Source organism: Notechis scutatus, chromosome 2, assembly GCF_049901735.1.
Source record: "Notechis scutatus isolate UNSWTSFEM ecotype Mainland chromosome 2, rNotScu1.2, whole genome shotgun sequence".
In the NCBI taxonomy this organism is placed as follows: domain Eukaryota; kingdom Metazoa; phylum Chordata; class Lepidosauria; order Squamata; family Elapidae; genus Notechis; species Notechis scutatus.
Window position 1 is genome coordinate 103,997,437 of NC_142010.1, and position 16,868 is coordinate 104,014,304.

Below are 16,868 nucleotides of genomic sequence, written 5' to 3' on the forward strand. Positions count from 1 at the left end.
AAATTGCCCATAAGTATTTTGAAGAGTTATATAAAAAGGAAGAAGTTAACAAAGATAGAATAAGAAACTATTTAGATGAAGTGAAGGATAAAGCAATTGGGGAAGAAATGGAAGAATTATTAAACAAAGACATTACTTGGTTTGAATTGAAATCAGCAATAGAGAACCAGAAAAACAATAAATCCCCGGGACCAAATGGGATTCCAGGGAAGCTGTACAAGGCAATAGCGGAACAAATAGGACCTCTTATGGTGGAAGTTTTTAATGACGTCTTATTGGCAGCCAGGATGCCGGACTCATGGAGGGGGGCATTGATTTTGCTGATCCCGAAGGAGGATTCGGATCCCCGATGTATACATAATTATAGGCCGATTTCACTGTTAAATACTGATTACAAAATATTCACTTCTATTATAGCAAGTAGACTAAAAAGAATGCTAAATGAGCATATATATGAAGATCAAAATGGATTTCTCCCAACCAGACAAATCAGGAACAATTTAAGAACAGTACTAGATGTCTTAGAATTTTATGAAGCCCACCCCGAAAAACAAATTGCACTTATGTTTTTAGATGCAGAGAAGGCCTTCGATAATTTAAATTGGCACTTTTTAATCCAAAAATTTTTATAATATGAATTTAGGCACCAAATTTGAAAATATTATAACAACCATTTATGATACACAACAGGCTAATATTATAATAAAGGGGGAATATACCTGCCCAATAAAAATAGAAAAAGGAGTCAGACAGGGCTGCCCACTCTCACCCCTGCTCTTCATATTATCATTAGAAGCATTACTAATGTGAATTAGACAGAACCCAGACATAAAAGGATTAAAGGTTAAGAAAGAAGAATATAAGTTGCAAGCGTTTGCGGATGATATGATTTTTTTCATTGAGGAACCAATAGAAAGAGGACAAAAATTGATGAATGAATTAGAACAATTTGGAGCAGCAGCAGGACTTAAAATTAACAGGAAGAAAACAAAATTAATGACTAAAAATTTAACAGAAAAACAGAAAATAGAACTAGAAGAAGTTATGGGAGTACAAGTGATAAAGAAAGTTAAATATTTAGGAATATGGTTGACAGCACATTGTAAGACACTTAAGGAAAATAATTATGATAAATTGATGCAACAGGTAAAGAAGGATTTAGAAACATGGGGCAAGCTGCAACTTTCATTATTAGGCAGGATTGCTGCTATTAAAATGAATATTCTTCCAAAATTCCTATATATATTTCAGACGATCCCAATCAAAGTACACAATTTTTTTTTTTGAAGAACTTAATAAAATAACTGTAAAATTTATCTGGCAAGGGAAAAAACCTAGAATAAATTTAAAGGCAATGCAGGATATGAAGAGCAGGGGAGGGCTGGCACTTCCAAATTGGGAGTTGTATTATAGTGCAGCCTCTTTAGTATGGTTGAAGGAATGGGTGAATTTAACCAATAAGAAAATATTATTCTTAGAAGGCCATGACTTGCAAAGGGGGTGGCATGCTTTTTTATGGGATGTAGGGAAAACTAGCCAGAAATATTTTCACAGACACCTATTCAGAGACTCATTATTAACTAATTGGAAGAAAATACAGAAAAAACACTATTTAAAAATACCAATTTGGATTTCAACAATGGAGGCGATGATTCACCCAAATAATCTGGATATCACTAAAATGATTAAATATAAGGATCTATTGGATACACAAGGAAATTTGAAATCATGGCAAGAACTTCAAGAGCGGGGACTAAAAATTGATCAGTGGGCATATCTTCAAATTCAAAGTAGGTATAAATAGGACAAGAAAGAATTTGGAATTAACAATAAACTCCAGCAACTACATAAAATTTTATTAGGATCAGGCAAAAACAACAACAACAAAATTTTATAATTACTTATTAGAAGTAGAATTAGAAGAAGAAATTGTAAAAGGGAACGTGATAGCCTGGAGTAGGAATATAGGATGTAGCATCACCATAACAGTATGGGAAAAGGTCTGGGGTAGAAATAATAAAATTACAAAATCGGTAGCATACAAAGAAAATGCCTATAAAATGTTTTATAGATGGCACCTTCCTCCTTTGAGATTAGCGAAGATGCACCCCAATATGAGTCAGAATTGCTGGAAGTGCAAAAAAAAAGAGGGAACTTTTTTCCATATGTGGTGGTCCTGTACAGAAGCTCAAAAATATTGGCAGAAAATTAGAAATTGGCTGGAAGACATGACAAGAGAACAGATCGAATTCAAACCAGAGTCCTTTCTGTTAGGGATCTTTGATAAACAAATATAAAAAAAGTGAAATATATAATAATACACATTTTGACAGCGGCCAGATTGGCTTTTGCACAATGTTGGAAGCAACCTCATGTTCCATCAGAGGAGATGATCATTCAAAAAATTTCAAGTTGTGCAGAAATGGACAAATTAACTTTGGCATTAAAAAATAAATAACTTCAATATACTACAACAGCTGGAACTGCTGGTACAAATGGATAGACCAAAGATAGACTTCACACTAAAAGGCAAAAGAGGATAGGATAAATCCATAGTAGTGATACACAGATATATGTAAGGATTAGGTGTGTGTATATGGCATAAAATAAGGATAAAAAAGAGGTCTTACAAACTGTTGAAGATGAGAATGTTTTTAATTGTTTTCTATTTTTTTCTTTCTATTTTCTTCTCCCTTTCTTCTTTCTCTCTCTTTCATTTATGTATGTGTTGTCGGTTTGTTTTAATTGTAAAATCAATAAAATTTATTTTAAAAAAATAAATTGACTTGTGAGAGAACTTTTAATTCTAAATGGCACAATCAAATTAACTACATATTCTTTGTTAAAAATTTCATATGCATAGGTGGTTGCCATTTTTTTTCCTGAAAGACTCTTCACCTACATAAAAGGCAAATGTTTCAATTTTCAACCATACCTCCTTCCCCAAAATACAGAAACAAGAACTTATTTCTGCCTACAGGTAGAAGTTATAAATGTTGATAAGTAACTTTCCTTGAGGTGAAAGAATAAGTGAAGCAGAAAGTAAACAAGGAGGTATGTGAAAGGTTAGAGATAATCTGGACTTTAGATATGATTGGGAGTCCAGGTGGCCGCCTCCTTTCAACCTTGTCTCATTTAAACAGCTTCTTGGATTTTTCAAGAGGAACTCAGAGAAGGATGGAGCTGACATGGACAGGAATTCTGCTTCTTCTCTGTGTACTCTTTATCCTTTTCTCATCTTTCCAAATGTACAAGAAAAAAGGGCAGCTTCCCCCTGGACCTACTCCATGGCCTCTTCTGGGAAATCTCTTGCATCAAGATGTACTACCTCTGAATGCATCCTATAAAAAGGTATGATTACTTCCAAGTCTATCTACATTACTTCCTTTGTCTAGTTTTAGTAGTTGGAGGTGTTGAGCATTCATATTTTTTTTTCAGCAGGTATTTTAGCATGGAATTGTTTTGTAGCAATCTGACAAAAGTATAACATTTGGTAAAAGGTATAATTAGTAATAATAAGAGTTTTAGAAAATTAAATGTCTGGCCTCAAATTTATTTCATTTGAATTAGCATCAAACTTAATGAAATCTCTTCCTCCTCTAGCCATCCTGCTTGATCCCAGTTTGTTGAAATGCAAACACACCTTCTGTGCTAGCTAACTAAACACTAAGACTACCTTATATAGTTTGTAAAACTATGGATAATCACTAATGATGGCAATAAAAACATACAGAAATTCTTTGCTGCCATTTAGTGATTTTAAATATAATGGGAGCTACAAAATAGCAAAGCATAATACTTACTGAAGTTGAAAGGTGATGAATTGTAAGACAACGGACAGCTAATAGTTTTCTTTGAGGTTGATTGGAGTTTGGTCAAAATAGAAAGCACAGGCAAAGTTTGGTCACTTGGAAAGTTTAATTCAGCTTACTAGCATGAAGAGTGAAAGAAGGCTAATGATACCAGAAACAGTGAAACAAAGTATTTTTGCTTTTGCTTTCTTTCAGGATTTTATATAAGAAATGTACACCTTCTTAACAATTGCTTTACTTTCACTTTTTTCCGTTTCTTCCAGGTTCATTTTTCCCAAGAGCCATCCTTGTCACTAATGATTGTCTGTCTGTATCTCTCTTATCTATCTCCCTGTCTCTGTCTCTATCATCTCTTTCTCTATAATCTCTATCTCTGTCTCCTATCTCCTATATCTATCGTCTAATCGAGCACCAATTAACACTTTCTAACAAATGGTGCTGCCATTTCATTTAAACATAAGTCTGTACTTTTATTTTCCACTCTATAAGATCAGACCATCTTAACTCTGATGGATTACATCCATCTTAGTCTTGGTCTTCCTCACAAATACACAGTGTGTATGTGTGTGAATATTTCATTTCATTCACTCATGCTCTTGAGCTTTTATTTTTATTGTGGTTGGACCCATAATTATTGATGTTTAGTATCCTTTATAGTGTTGGCTAGTTGTAGATTTCATATAGATCTATATAATAAATTGAAGAAATAGATTAGATTATCATACTTATGCTACTTGTAGAATTCCTTGACCGTGATAAAAACAGTTCTAGGGAATTTTGGTACTTTTGTCTTGTATGTCACAAATGCAACCAAACTTCATGTCAAGGTTCTGACTAACTAACCCAAGCGAACTAGAACTCTGAGGCTAGGAACTTCCTCAAATAACTTTTTTATTGAATGCATCATATTGGCACGATCAAATGCAAAACCAACTCTAAATGTTTCCCATGGTTTTAGTATAATTAAAATAGGAAATAACTTCCTCCCAAAAGTCACAGGTCACATTGGCGGACTTTCCAGGCACTCCTCTCCATCTCTATCTACCATCTTGGTTCACACGAGAACCAAGATGTGTTTTGTCTAGCAATGCATTTCATCCTCCTTCCCCCTCCCTATTCTTTGTCGCAACTGAGGAATAGAAAAATGGCTTCTGCCAGGTTCGATTTGAAGTGGACACCTGTTTTATCATGTACTGCAGATGCAATTCTATGTGAACTATGATATTTAATTCAATGCTGAACATAAAAGTCAAACATGCTGTATTTTTCACTTAGTTTTAAAACACTTGTTTGTATTTTTTGATAGTATATGTAATGTTATGCTTTGTTTCTTTTTCTTTTTTCTTTTTCTGTTATTATTTTAAAAGCAATTGCATTTTATATAAACCTCATATTATTAGCCATATCCCACAAAATAGTAGACACCTAAAATGTTCTGAAATCTAATCATATTTGTGGATGTTAAGAATTCTTGGAACTTTCCTTGAACATTTTGAAGATTTCTCTGCAATAATTTAAAATGTACTTCAAACGTACTTAGGAAAAATTTAACTCCAACATGGGTCATCAGCTAATTAACTAGATTTTCATTTAATTCTACCTTAGCTTATTGGACAGTATGGTCCTATCTTTACCATCTGGATTGGATCAAAACCTTTGGTTGTGCTCTGTGGATATAAGATGATAAAAGAGGCTTTGATAGATCGTGCAGAAGAATTTGGTGGACGTAATACTCTGCCCACCATTGAGCGAATATTCCATAATCAAAGTTGGTATTGTTGCACTTTCTTATTTGCTCTCCTTTTTTCGTTGAAAGCTACTGTGTGCATTTTAAGTTATGCTGTTAAGGTCTAGAAAGTTTTGAAAGATGATTTTGCAGAAATGTTAATTTGGTCACAGTTGTAGGAGAGAGAATAAAGCTGTATCATCTGGAGAGAGAGAGGGAAGGAGGGAAAGGAGGGAGGGAGAGAGCACTTATTTCTACTTGGTTCTTTGGAGAGAGAGCCAGAAATAGTTTTTCAAATAAGACTTTTTTAGCTGATGTGCCATGTAGGCTATTGTTGAAAATTAAGTCAGAATTGGGGCCCTGAGTACATGAAGCAGAGGTGGTATTCAGCAGGTTCTGGCCAGTTCTGGAGAACCAGTAGCGGAAATTTTGAATAGTTCAGAGAAGCTGTGGTAATCTTCCCCCTGGAGTGGGGTGTGAATGGAGATTTTGCAGTATCCTTCTGCTGCCATGCCCACCAAGCCACGCTAACCAAGCCATGCCCACAGAACCGGTAGTAAAAAAATTTGAATCCCACCACTGGTGTAAAGGCTTTCACCTCTTGGTTATAATAATGACTAAGAAAATGTATTTTTCTCAGCTACTACATATTTTAAATTTTATAATTGTCATTGCAGTTGTGTTATCTTTATCTTTAATATTGCCCAGAATAAATTTTTGAGATAAATTGACATAAATTGAAAATGAATGAATAAATAAATAAATGGAAACTGCATTGGCTAATTAGTATTTCAAGCTGCCAGTTGTGCTTTCTTGAGAGTAGGAAGAGAAGATTTTGTGATCTATAATTTATTGCAATGCAGTGACCTATGACAGCTAGCGGACAGACAAAGATCTGAAGGAGGAAAGTGCTTATAACCATTGTTTATATTGAAACAGGCTATTTCTCAAAAGCTGAAAAGTGACAATCATGCTTCCCCCCATGTCTTTGGTTTTAGATCTGGCCACTGCCGATGAGAGAAACTGGAAGGAGAGGAGACAATTTATGCTATCTACCTTGAGAAATTTTGGGATGGGGAAGAAACAGATGTCCGAAAGAGTGCAGGAGGAAGCCCTTTGTCTAGTGGAGGAAGTGGGCAGCATTCAAGGTTCTCCAAAGAAGCCTAAAGCAGTTCTCCTGCAGCATAATAATTTCATTTGTAAAAAGAAGCTGAGAGGGAGTTTTGTATTATGCAAGGTTACAGGAAAATTAGATCTTGAGTTGAAACTCAAGTAGCAATAGCAATAGCACTTAGATTTATATACTGCTTCACAGTGCTTTACAGCCCTCTCTAAGTGGTTTACAGTGTCAGCGTATTGCCCCCAACAATCTGGGTCCTCATTTTACCCACCTCGGAAGGTTGGAAGGCTGAGTCAACCTTGAGCCTGGTGAGACTCAAACTGCTGAACTGCTAGCAGCCGGCAGTCAGCAGAAGTATCCTGCAGTACTGCGTTCTAACCGCTGCACCACCACACTTCTACATTTAAGTGCACAAAATAAAGAAAAAAATAGGCAGCGACAATGTTGTTTTCACAATGGTGTTCAGGAGCACAGACAAAAATACAGATGGGAAGTATATAAAACTTTCAAGCTGTTTCCCATACTTTTCTACCCACTGTCATCTCTTGGCTTCATAAAATTACCAAGAAGTAGTGAAATTTTACTATGGCTGCAGCAACTGAGAGATCAGAAATGCTAGGAAGTCATTTAATGGGGGTAATTACAGATTTTTAAGCATGGATAAGTTGGGTCATCCTTTGGCAGAGATCGTGTAGGTGTGGGAGACTTACCCCAGCAACTTGTGACCTTCCCTACAAGCTTCCCAGGAAGGAAGAAGCCCATACCCAATGCTGCACTCCCGCCATCAGCCATGATCACATGATCCCCATTGACTTTCTCCCCACAAACTTTCCAGGCTTCCCCATGGACCTGTGGGAAAGTGTCAGGAAATGCTGTAAATGAGGATCATGGGACTGCAGCAACACAGAGGCAGCAGCAGCAGCACAGCATTGCTGAAATGGCAAGACATTTCCTAAATTTTATTGCCACAGGAGTAATGGGTCCTGACATCCTAGGTTAGCCCATTTAAGGTATCTTGGTTGAAAGTGAAATACTTTAAATGGGCTTCATTCAGCTGAAGTTACAGATACAAGAGATTTAGGATTATATAAATTTTCATATAGTTAAACATATATTTAATGGATGCCAGGGTATTTACCCATTTGGACTGTGTCATTCTAGATAGATCATGGAGGATTTAGATGACCTGAATTTTTTTTATTCTAGGTTTGTAATGAGATCTGTGGAAAGAAAGCTCCGTGTTTTCTGATCCCGCTCATAAATATTTATAACTTTTCTTGCAGGGCAGCCCTTTGAACCAAAAAGAAAATGTACAAGTGCTGTTTCTAATGTAATCAGCACAGTTGTCTTCGGCAACCGATTTGATTACCGAGATCAAACGTTCATAGAGAACCAAAAAACTATGGAATCTCTTTTAAATCTCTGCAATAACTTCACAGGAATGGTATGTTACTCATCGTATTTTGCACCTCCTATCTTGAAGCCGAATTTTTACTAGCAGGAAGGCAAGTGCTGAAGTAAAAAATGTGAAAACTAGATGTGATGAACTGCAGATCTGGAAAAGCTAAATCTAGACATCCAGAGAGACTGAGGCACCCAAATTTCAGTTGATTCCAAGTTTATCTCTCATAGCTGGTTTTATTTCCTATGGAGCATTTTCTTCCCTGACCATTACAGCCATAACTCCTTTTCTGCTTTTTTCTAGTACTTACTCATTTCTTAATTTGCCAGGAAAGTCTAAGCATGAATGCCTCCTAATGTTTCACTGTTATTCTCTCCATACATTTGTGATACATAGCAGTATTCCATACAAACAAAAAAGAATGTATATTATACATTTTTAAAAAGTGCATGGCATGTACATACCAAATAACGTTGGCTACAGTAATTATTTTGTTAAATTGTTGACCTTTCTCTCTCTCTCTCCCCTCAATTTTTTTCCAGCTGTTACCTTTGTGCTAATAATCATAAACTCTCTTCTCCATTTCAAAGATTATGAGCAATTACACTATTATCCATTAATGTGAGAGGTTGTGGGCAGGGGTGGGATTCAATTTTTTTAACAACTGGTTCTGTGGGTGTGGCTTGGTGGTCATGAGACTGGGTGGGCGTGGCTTGGTGGTCATGTTATTGGATGGGCATGGCCAACTCAATATCACTCACATCAAGGCACACATCTCCTCGCCTGGCCTCTCATGACTGTGGGGATGCTGCAACAGTTGTAAGTGTGGGAAATGGTCATAAGTCACTTTTTTCAGTGCCACTGTAACTTTGAATGGTCACTCCACACAAGCAAAGTACCAGCAAAGGAGGGGAAAACAACTCCAGAGAAGTTCCTGAGACAGGAAGTCTAGTCCTGCCAAGAATGTAATAAGTATACAAATTTGAAAATATTATAACAACCATTTATGATACACAAGAGGCTAATATTATAATAAAGGGGGAATATACCCGCCCAATAAAAATAGAAAAAGGAGTCAGACAGGGCTGCCCACTCTCACCCCTGCTCTTCATATTATCTTTAGAAACATTATTAATGCGAATTAGACAGAACCCAGATATAAAAGGATTAAAGGTTAAGAAAGAAGAATATAAGTTGCAAGCGTTCACGGATGATATGATTTTTTTCATTGAGGAAACAATAGAAAGAGGACAAAAATTGATGAATGAATTAGAACAATTTGGAGCAGTAGCAGGACTCAAAATTAATAGGAAGAAAACTAAATTAATGACTAAAAATTTAACAGAAAAACAGAAAATAGAGTTAGAATATATGTTATTCTATAGTTATGGATATATAAGTGACAAAGAAAGTTAAATACTTAGGAATATGGTTGACAGCACATTGTAAGACACTCAAGGAAAATAATTATGATAAATTGATGCAACAGGTAAAGAAGGATTTAGAAACATGGGGCAAGCTGCAACTTTCATTATTAGGCAGGATTGCTGCCATTAAAATGAATATTCTTCCAAAATTCCTATATATATTTCAGACGATCCCAATCAAAGTACACAATTTTTTTTTGAAGAACTTAATAAAATAACTGTAAAATTTATCTGGCAAGGGAAAAAACCTAGAATAAATTTAAAGGCAATGCAGGATATGAAGAGCAGGGGAGGGCTGGCACTTCCAAATTGGGAGTTGTATTATAGTGCAGCCTCTTTAGTATGGTTGAAGGAATGGGTGAATTTAACCAATATGAAAATATTATTCTTAGAAGGCCATGACTTGCAAAGGGGGTGGCATGCTTTTTTATGGGATGTAGGGAAAACTAGCCAGAAATATTTTCACAGACACCTATTCAGAGACTCATTATTAACTAATTGGAAGAAAATACAGAAAAAACACTATTTAAAAATACCAATTTGGATTTCAACAATGGAGGCGATGATTCACCCAAATAATCTGGATATCACTAAAATGATTAAATATAAGGATCTATTGGATACACAAGGAAATTTGAAATCATGGCAAGAACTTCAAGAGCGGGGACTAAAAATTGATCAGTGGGCATATCTTCAAATTCAAAGTAGGTATAAATAGGACAAGAAAGAATTTGGAATTAACAATAAACTCCAGCAACTACATAAAATTTTATTAGGATCAGGCAAAAAAATAATAATAATTACTTATTAGAAGTAGAATTAGAAGAAGAAATTGTAAAAGGGAACATGATAGCCTGGAGTAAGAATATAGGACGTAGCATCACCATAACAGAATGGGAAAAGGTCTGGGGTAGAAACAATAAGATTACAAAATCGGTAGCATACAAAGAAAATGCCTATAAAATGTTTTATAGATGGCACCTTCCTCCTTTGAGATTAGCGAAGATGCACCTCAATATGAGTCCGAATTGCTGGAAGTGCAAAAAAAAAAGAGGGAACTTTTTTCCATATGTGGTGGTCCTGTACAGAAGCTCAAAAATATTGGCAGAAAATTAGAAATTGGCTAGAAGACATGACAAGAGAACAGATCGAATTCAAACCAGAGTCCTTTCTGTTAGGGATCTTTGATAAACAAATATAAAAAAAAGTGAAATATATAATAATACACATTTTGACAGCGGCCAGATTGGCTTTTGCACAATGTTGGAAGCAACCTCATGTTCCATCAGAGGAGATGATCATTCAAAAAATTTCAAGTTGTGCAGAAATGGATAAACTAACTTTGGCACTAAAAAATAAAGACACCTCAATATACTACAATAGCTGGAATTGCTTGTACAAATGGATAGACCAAAGATAGATTTTACACTATAAGGCAAAAGAGGACAGGATAAACTCATAGCAGTGATATACAGATATATGTAAAGATTAGGTGTGTGTATATGGCATAAATTAAGGGTTATAAAAAAAAAGAGATGCTACAAACTGTTGAAGATGAGAATGTTTTTAATTGCTTTCTATTTTTTCTTTCTATTTTCTTCTCCTTCTTTTCTTTTCTTTTATTTGTGTATATGTTGTTGGTTTGTTTTAATTGTAAAATTAATAAAGTTTATTTATAAAAAAAAGAATGTTAACACCCGGTTCTAGCGAATAGGTGCGAACTGATAGAATCTCATCCCTGGTTGTGGGTACGGTAGGAAAATAGTGGGTAAATCAACTGAAAGATTATCTTGCAAATGGAACTTGGCTCAACTGAGGAGAGATATGGGGAAAACTTTTTCAATGAGACTTTGCTTTAATTAACTTATTGTAAATATAAATTCCTATGACAGTTTCCCATATTCTCTGTATTTTTTTAAAGTATCATTATAGATATTTTTGTGAAATCCAGTTCTTGCCTTCTAGACCTTGGCACCTATGTGAGCCTTGATAATTAGCAATTTCACTGTAAAAAATAATCTCTGAATGTTTGGACCATTAAGATGCCACCATAATAGTCTAAAAATATATGCTATTTAACCTGAACTTTGCTACAGGTGTACAATAGTTTTCCAAGAATAATGGAATATTTGCCTGGGCAACACACAAAGACTTTTGCTGATATTGAAAAACTTTGTGACTTTATCCATGAAAAAGTGGTACTTCACCAGAAAACACTGGATATTCAGGAGCCACGTGACTTTATTGACTGTTTCCTTATCAAATCAGAGAAGGTATGTATGTATATGTATATATCTGTGTGTGTGCGCATGCACACACACACACACAAAATTTCTGCATAAATATGAGTATTCCCTGATATGCATCTAACATGAAACTAGTTCATCTAATATGAACTAGTATAAAATTATGTATTCTCCATATTCTATGTTTGCTTTTCGACAACTCCCACATCACTAGCCAGACAAGGATATATGGAAACTGATCAAGGAGAGATTCAACTTAGAAATAAGGAGACATTTTCTGACAGTGAGAACAATCAACCAAAGGAACAGCTTGTCTACGGAAGTTGTGGGAGCTTCATCACTGGAGGCTTTCAAGAAGAGATTGGACTGCCATTTGTCAGAAATAGTGTAGGGTCTCCTGCTTGGGTGGCTGGTTAGACTAGATGACCTACAAGGTACCTTCCAACTCTTTTAATCTGACCATAAGTCCACCAGTCTGGCTTCACCACCATTTCTTTTCTAAAAAAAAGCTCCCGGGGGAGGGGGGGGACAGCTAAAGAAGCATTTTCATAGAAAACCTTGTTTTATATTTATTCCAAACTCTTAGAGTGGCACATCTAACAAAGTGATTATTAAAATCAACATTTACTTTGACCTTGTCATAAATAACCATGCCATCCAAATCTTAATTCATGATCTTCTAGATCAGAGGTGTGAAACTTGTGACAACATGTCGTGTGATGTATAGCAACTCCCCCCCCTTCACTAAACCAGGAGTGGCCATGGCCAGTGCGTGATGCATCTGGCCCATGGGCCTTGAGTTTGACACCCTTGTTCTAGATCAAGTACCCTCTTATTCTGCATGTTCACCCACTTTTTTATCCAGATCTAACCATAAGCATCAAAATACAATTTCAAATCTGGTAAACCTAAACCCCTCTTTCCTTAGCACCTTGAAATAGTTTATATCTATTTTTTGGTTGTTTCTTTGCCATGTAAAGTTAGAAATATCCATCTGTCAGGTTTAAATGGAGTAATTTAGATTGTCATACCCCTTCTCTGCATCTAAAAATATTAAAGCTGTCTGTTTCTCATTATGATATTGTAAATATTCAATAATATTCAGAATAGTCCTACATTGGCAGAAAGCCAGTTTGATCTTCATGAATATATGTCTGTATGAACTGCTATACTGTTCCAAGTAAATTCTTTAATCTTCCCTGTTCCCCCCTCTTTCCCCCACCTTCAGGAGCAGAACTCATCCAACACTATCTATACTCCGGAAAGCCTTGTGCGTTTTGTGCTTGAAATGTTTTTTGCTGGGACAGTAAACATAAGCAATGTGTTGGTCTCCAGCCTACTTGTGGTGGCCAAATTGCCACACATTCAAGGTACAGAAATGAACACAAAAATAGAAAGGTTTCAGGGCTCCCATGGTATCCCATGTTCAATCCTCAAAATATTGCTGAGTAAAGTTCCACACATTACAGTATATTTTATGCAAATTGCTTGGAAGCATTATGGAAATGATTTGCCATTGTCTTTTTTCTGAATGTTTTTATTGCTGTTGTTTTAAATTTCCATATTTGTCACTCCATAAGGTGTACCTGACCATAAGATGCACTTCCGGTTTTGGCCTGCACACGTCCTGTTTTTGGGCTTTGTATGTCCCGTTTTTGGCCTCCACACGTCCCATTTTTGGCTGAAAATGGGGCATGCAGAGGTCAAAAATGGGATGTGCACAGGCTGAAAAACAGGGCCTATGGAGGCCAAAAATGGGATGCATGGAGGCCAAAAACGGGATGTGCGAAGCCCAAAAATGGGATGTGCGAATCCCAAAAATTCTAGGGAACTTAGAATCATGAAGAAGAAGAGATTTCATGGTTTAACAACATTGCCCCTCCCCTCCTTTTAATTAGTTTAAATTAATTTAAATTTATCAACTGCATTTTTGGAGTTGGAAATTCTAATATTCAGAAAGCCCGTATGGAATGCTTTATGTTTACTGGCTCTAGGCATATTTAGAACACACATAGGCACGTATACTATATACAACATCAATCACATCTTTTTAAATTAGAAGAATTGAAACAGTCTCCTGGGGGGGGGGTTGAGGAGGAGGAGGAAGAGGAGCAGAGGGAGTCATTTTCCTGCTTAGAAGTATCTTCTCTGTATGTGCTTTGAAAGTCATAGCTGACTGGGGTTGCTCAGCATCCGATAATAAAAGGCTGTCAATTTTGTCTCACTATTTTTTTCTCCCAGCTAAAGTGCAACAGGAGATTGCTGAGGTGGTGGGTACAAATCGCATTCCAGGTATGGAAGACCGTTTGAAGATGCCTTTCACAAATGCTGTGATCCATGAAGTTCAACGGTGTTGGAAAGACAGCCTTGAGATCCTTCCACGGGCAACAACTTGTGACATAAAATTCCATGGTTATAACATCTCCAAGGTGTGGTGATATGACTATTGGTCAAGATACTCTGGGGAAGACAAAAAAAAAAGATGGCTGTTATGTATCCAGATCCTTCATATTCAAGGCATTTTGAAAATTAAACCAAATATCTCTCATTTCCCTCCATCTTTACAGAGGGCTCCCCACTGACTTATTTTATTTAAGGCAAGGGAGAACTGAAGACTCTTCTCTGCATAAAGTAGTGCCAATTAATGCCATCTGTTTCTTCCTCTTCCTTTAGTACACGGCTGTTGTGCCAGTCCTCCCTTCTGTATATTTTGACCCTCTCCAGTGGGAAACTCCAGAGAGGTTCAATCCAGATCATTTTTTGGATGAAAAGGGCCAGTTCAGGAAAAGAGATGCTTTCATGGCATTCTCGGCAGGTATATGCCTCTAGAACAGATTGGATGTGTTACAAATTCACATACTTAATCGATCCATGTTATTTTTTTTTATCAGACACAATGCTTTCTAAATAAGTTTTATTTTTTTATTTGCTAATGCAGGGAAAAGGTCCTGCCCAGGGGAGGCCCTGGCTAGGATGGAGCTCTTCTTGTTCTTCAGTGCTCTGCTTCAGAAGTTCACCTTCTATCTGGATGTGGATACCAAAGACATGGATGTAATTTCTTTGTTTACGGACGTCAAAAATAACAAATACCCCCTTTTACGAGCCATTAAATGTTGAATGCTGATCAAGAGAAGAAAAGAAGTGGAGGATTTGGGGGATAAAAAAATCTCAGCAGCAATTTTTTAGAAGATTTTTGGGATATTGAAGGATTTTGAGTGAAACTAATCTAAAATACTTTTCCTTTTAAATTTTCTTATCTAGTAGAGGCATGTTCACTACCATAGAACATATTATTCTGGCATTCATGGGAACTTATGATAGCATGCTGGATTTAAGAGGAACTTAAGAGATTTTAAGAGAAGAGATACCCCAGAAGCTTCATTTAGCTCAAGGGAAAAGAATGGATACAACTAGAAATAAGTTAACATGAAAATGACATGACTATGATGTATGATATTGCATACAATTTGGAATTATGGCTATTAGATTGAATGTCCACCAATGTCAGCCTCAAGATATCTTCCACATCTTATATCTTCTCTTATATCTTCTGCATCCTAACTATTGCATCTTCTCTGCTGCTATGCTATACTATTTCTTTCGGCTGTCATTAGCAACGGAGGGAGGGGGGAACTTGGAAGGGAAGAAAGCTGGAGGTGTTTTGCATTCCTTTGCTGTGGGTAGCAAGGGGAGGGGGGTATGAATTTCTCTCTTTAACTTTCCATTTCTTGGCTAGCTTCTATCCCCTTTGCGCAGCTGCGAAGATTTATCAAAATATGTCAAGGTCAACGGACAGAAGCCTCATCACCACCTGAAGATGGCCACATGATCGTATTCAGTACTTTTAATTGGAAGAGTCATTTAGACTTTGGGGGGTGGGAACAATTCCATTCCTTTGTATATGTGATCTGCGCGCCAATTCCTCAGTTTCGGAATTAAATCTGTAGCTTCCACTTTAATTTCCAGTAAAATGATAACTTTGCTCTAACCCATGGAGTCTGAGTATTTCTTTTTTGGATTTTGAAGGGAGCACACACTGACAACCAAGAAGCTTCAGAGGACAAAGGACTGGGACTAGCATCCCTCTTCAGCACCCTAAAGCAGCTATGTCTTTTTCTAGAATGAACTGGGCCTTCTATCTATAGATGTGAGAAATAGGAGAACAATTAATGCTTTCAATACATTTTCTGTGAAAATATACACTTCCAAATGAAATACAGAGTTTTAACTCCATTTGAATATGCATTCCATATGTTTGTGTATATAACTCAGGGGACTCCAGTAGGTCTTTAAGTCTCCACACAATGTATTAGGAGATATTGATGAGTCTTCTTATTGGAGTCCACAGTGACTCGGAGTGAGATTTTCTGAATCCCCCTGTGTGAAAGAACTTGTCCTTGTGGCACAGGTGACATGGAGACTATCTTTCTCATGCTTTTATATTTCCTCTACTAGTCGGCAAACCTTTATTCTCCTTTTACTGACTGATTTTAGAAGTAGAAATGGACATTTCTTCACCATTTTAATCTATTAAACAAGCCTTTTATCACCTGTAATGTTGCCAGTTTTTTTCACGAAAGCAATTAAAACACATAAAGAAATGACAAATAATTTCAAGGTCGAAACATAGGCATACACACTGAAAGTCATTTTGTTTCAATTGTTATCATAATTATTGATCAATTGTCTCACTATCTGAGGTCAGGCTTCTCAATTTAGACTTATAATAGTTGGGGTTTTTTAATTAACCAAACAAATCTTATTGATCCGGTGGCAATTCAATTGCTGTTGTTAAAATTTGTTGGGAGATTGTTAGTTTATAATTTTTTCTTAACATATTAATATTTTATTATATCCCTAATTCAATTTTTAATGTTTAAGTAAACGTAATTTTATCATTTACATCTTACTTTAGTTTACCCTTATTTTAAAATTTTAAGGTTTGCACAGATACCTTTTATTCTATGTATATATTTAGTCTTTTCTCAGTTCTTTATGTTTTATTTTGTATTTAAAATTTATGTTTTATTAATTGCTAGTCAATCTCTGTAATAAATTTGACTGGTTAAATTTGATTTTTGAGCCTTAGTTATGCTTCAGTGAATCAAATTATGCACTCATGAACAGGCCCTATT

The 16,868-nt window shown here is 36.0% G+C and overlaps 1 protein-coding gene across 9 annotated transcripts in view; it reads left to right on the forward strand.

The window, feature by feature from the left end:
- The window catches only part of LOC113429989 (cytochrome P450 2C14-like), a 31,670-nt gene extending 15,304 nt beyond the window's left edge, over window positions 1–16,366 (forward strand). For 5 of the 9 annotated variants that reach the window (XM_087955662.1, XM_087955661.1, XM_087955660.1 and 2 more), the window contains 10 exons: window positions 3,144–3,351; window positions 5,418–5,580; window positions 6,537–6,686; window positions 7,942–8,102; window positions 11,584–11,760; window positions 12,962–13,103; window positions 13,975–14,162; window positions 14,407–14,548; window positions 14,672–15,236; window positions 15,782–16,366. In XM_087955662.1, the coding sequence (XP_087811788.1) occupies window positions 3,178–3,351; window positions 5,418–5,580; window positions 6,537–6,686; window positions 7,942–8,102; window positions 11,584–11,760; window positions 12,962–13,103; window positions 13,975–14,162; window positions 14,407–14,548; window positions 14,672–14,850 (1,476 nt within the window). In that variant the 5' untranslated portion in view covers window positions 3,144–3,177 and the 3' untranslated portion in view covers window positions 14,851–15,236; window positions 15,782–16,366. Of the gene's footprint in view, window positions 1–2,836; window positions 3,352–5,417; window positions 5,581–6,536; window positions 6,687–7,941; window positions 8,103–11,583; window positions 11,761–12,961; window positions 13,104–13,974; window positions 14,163–14,406; window positions 14,549–14,671; window positions 15,722–15,781 lie in introns of those variants that run through there. The other 4 variants (XM_087955665.1, XM_087955658.1, XM_087955666.1 and 1 more) reach the window with 4 other exon arrangements.
- The last annotated feature ends 502 nt before the right edge of the window (window positions 16,367–16,868 follow it).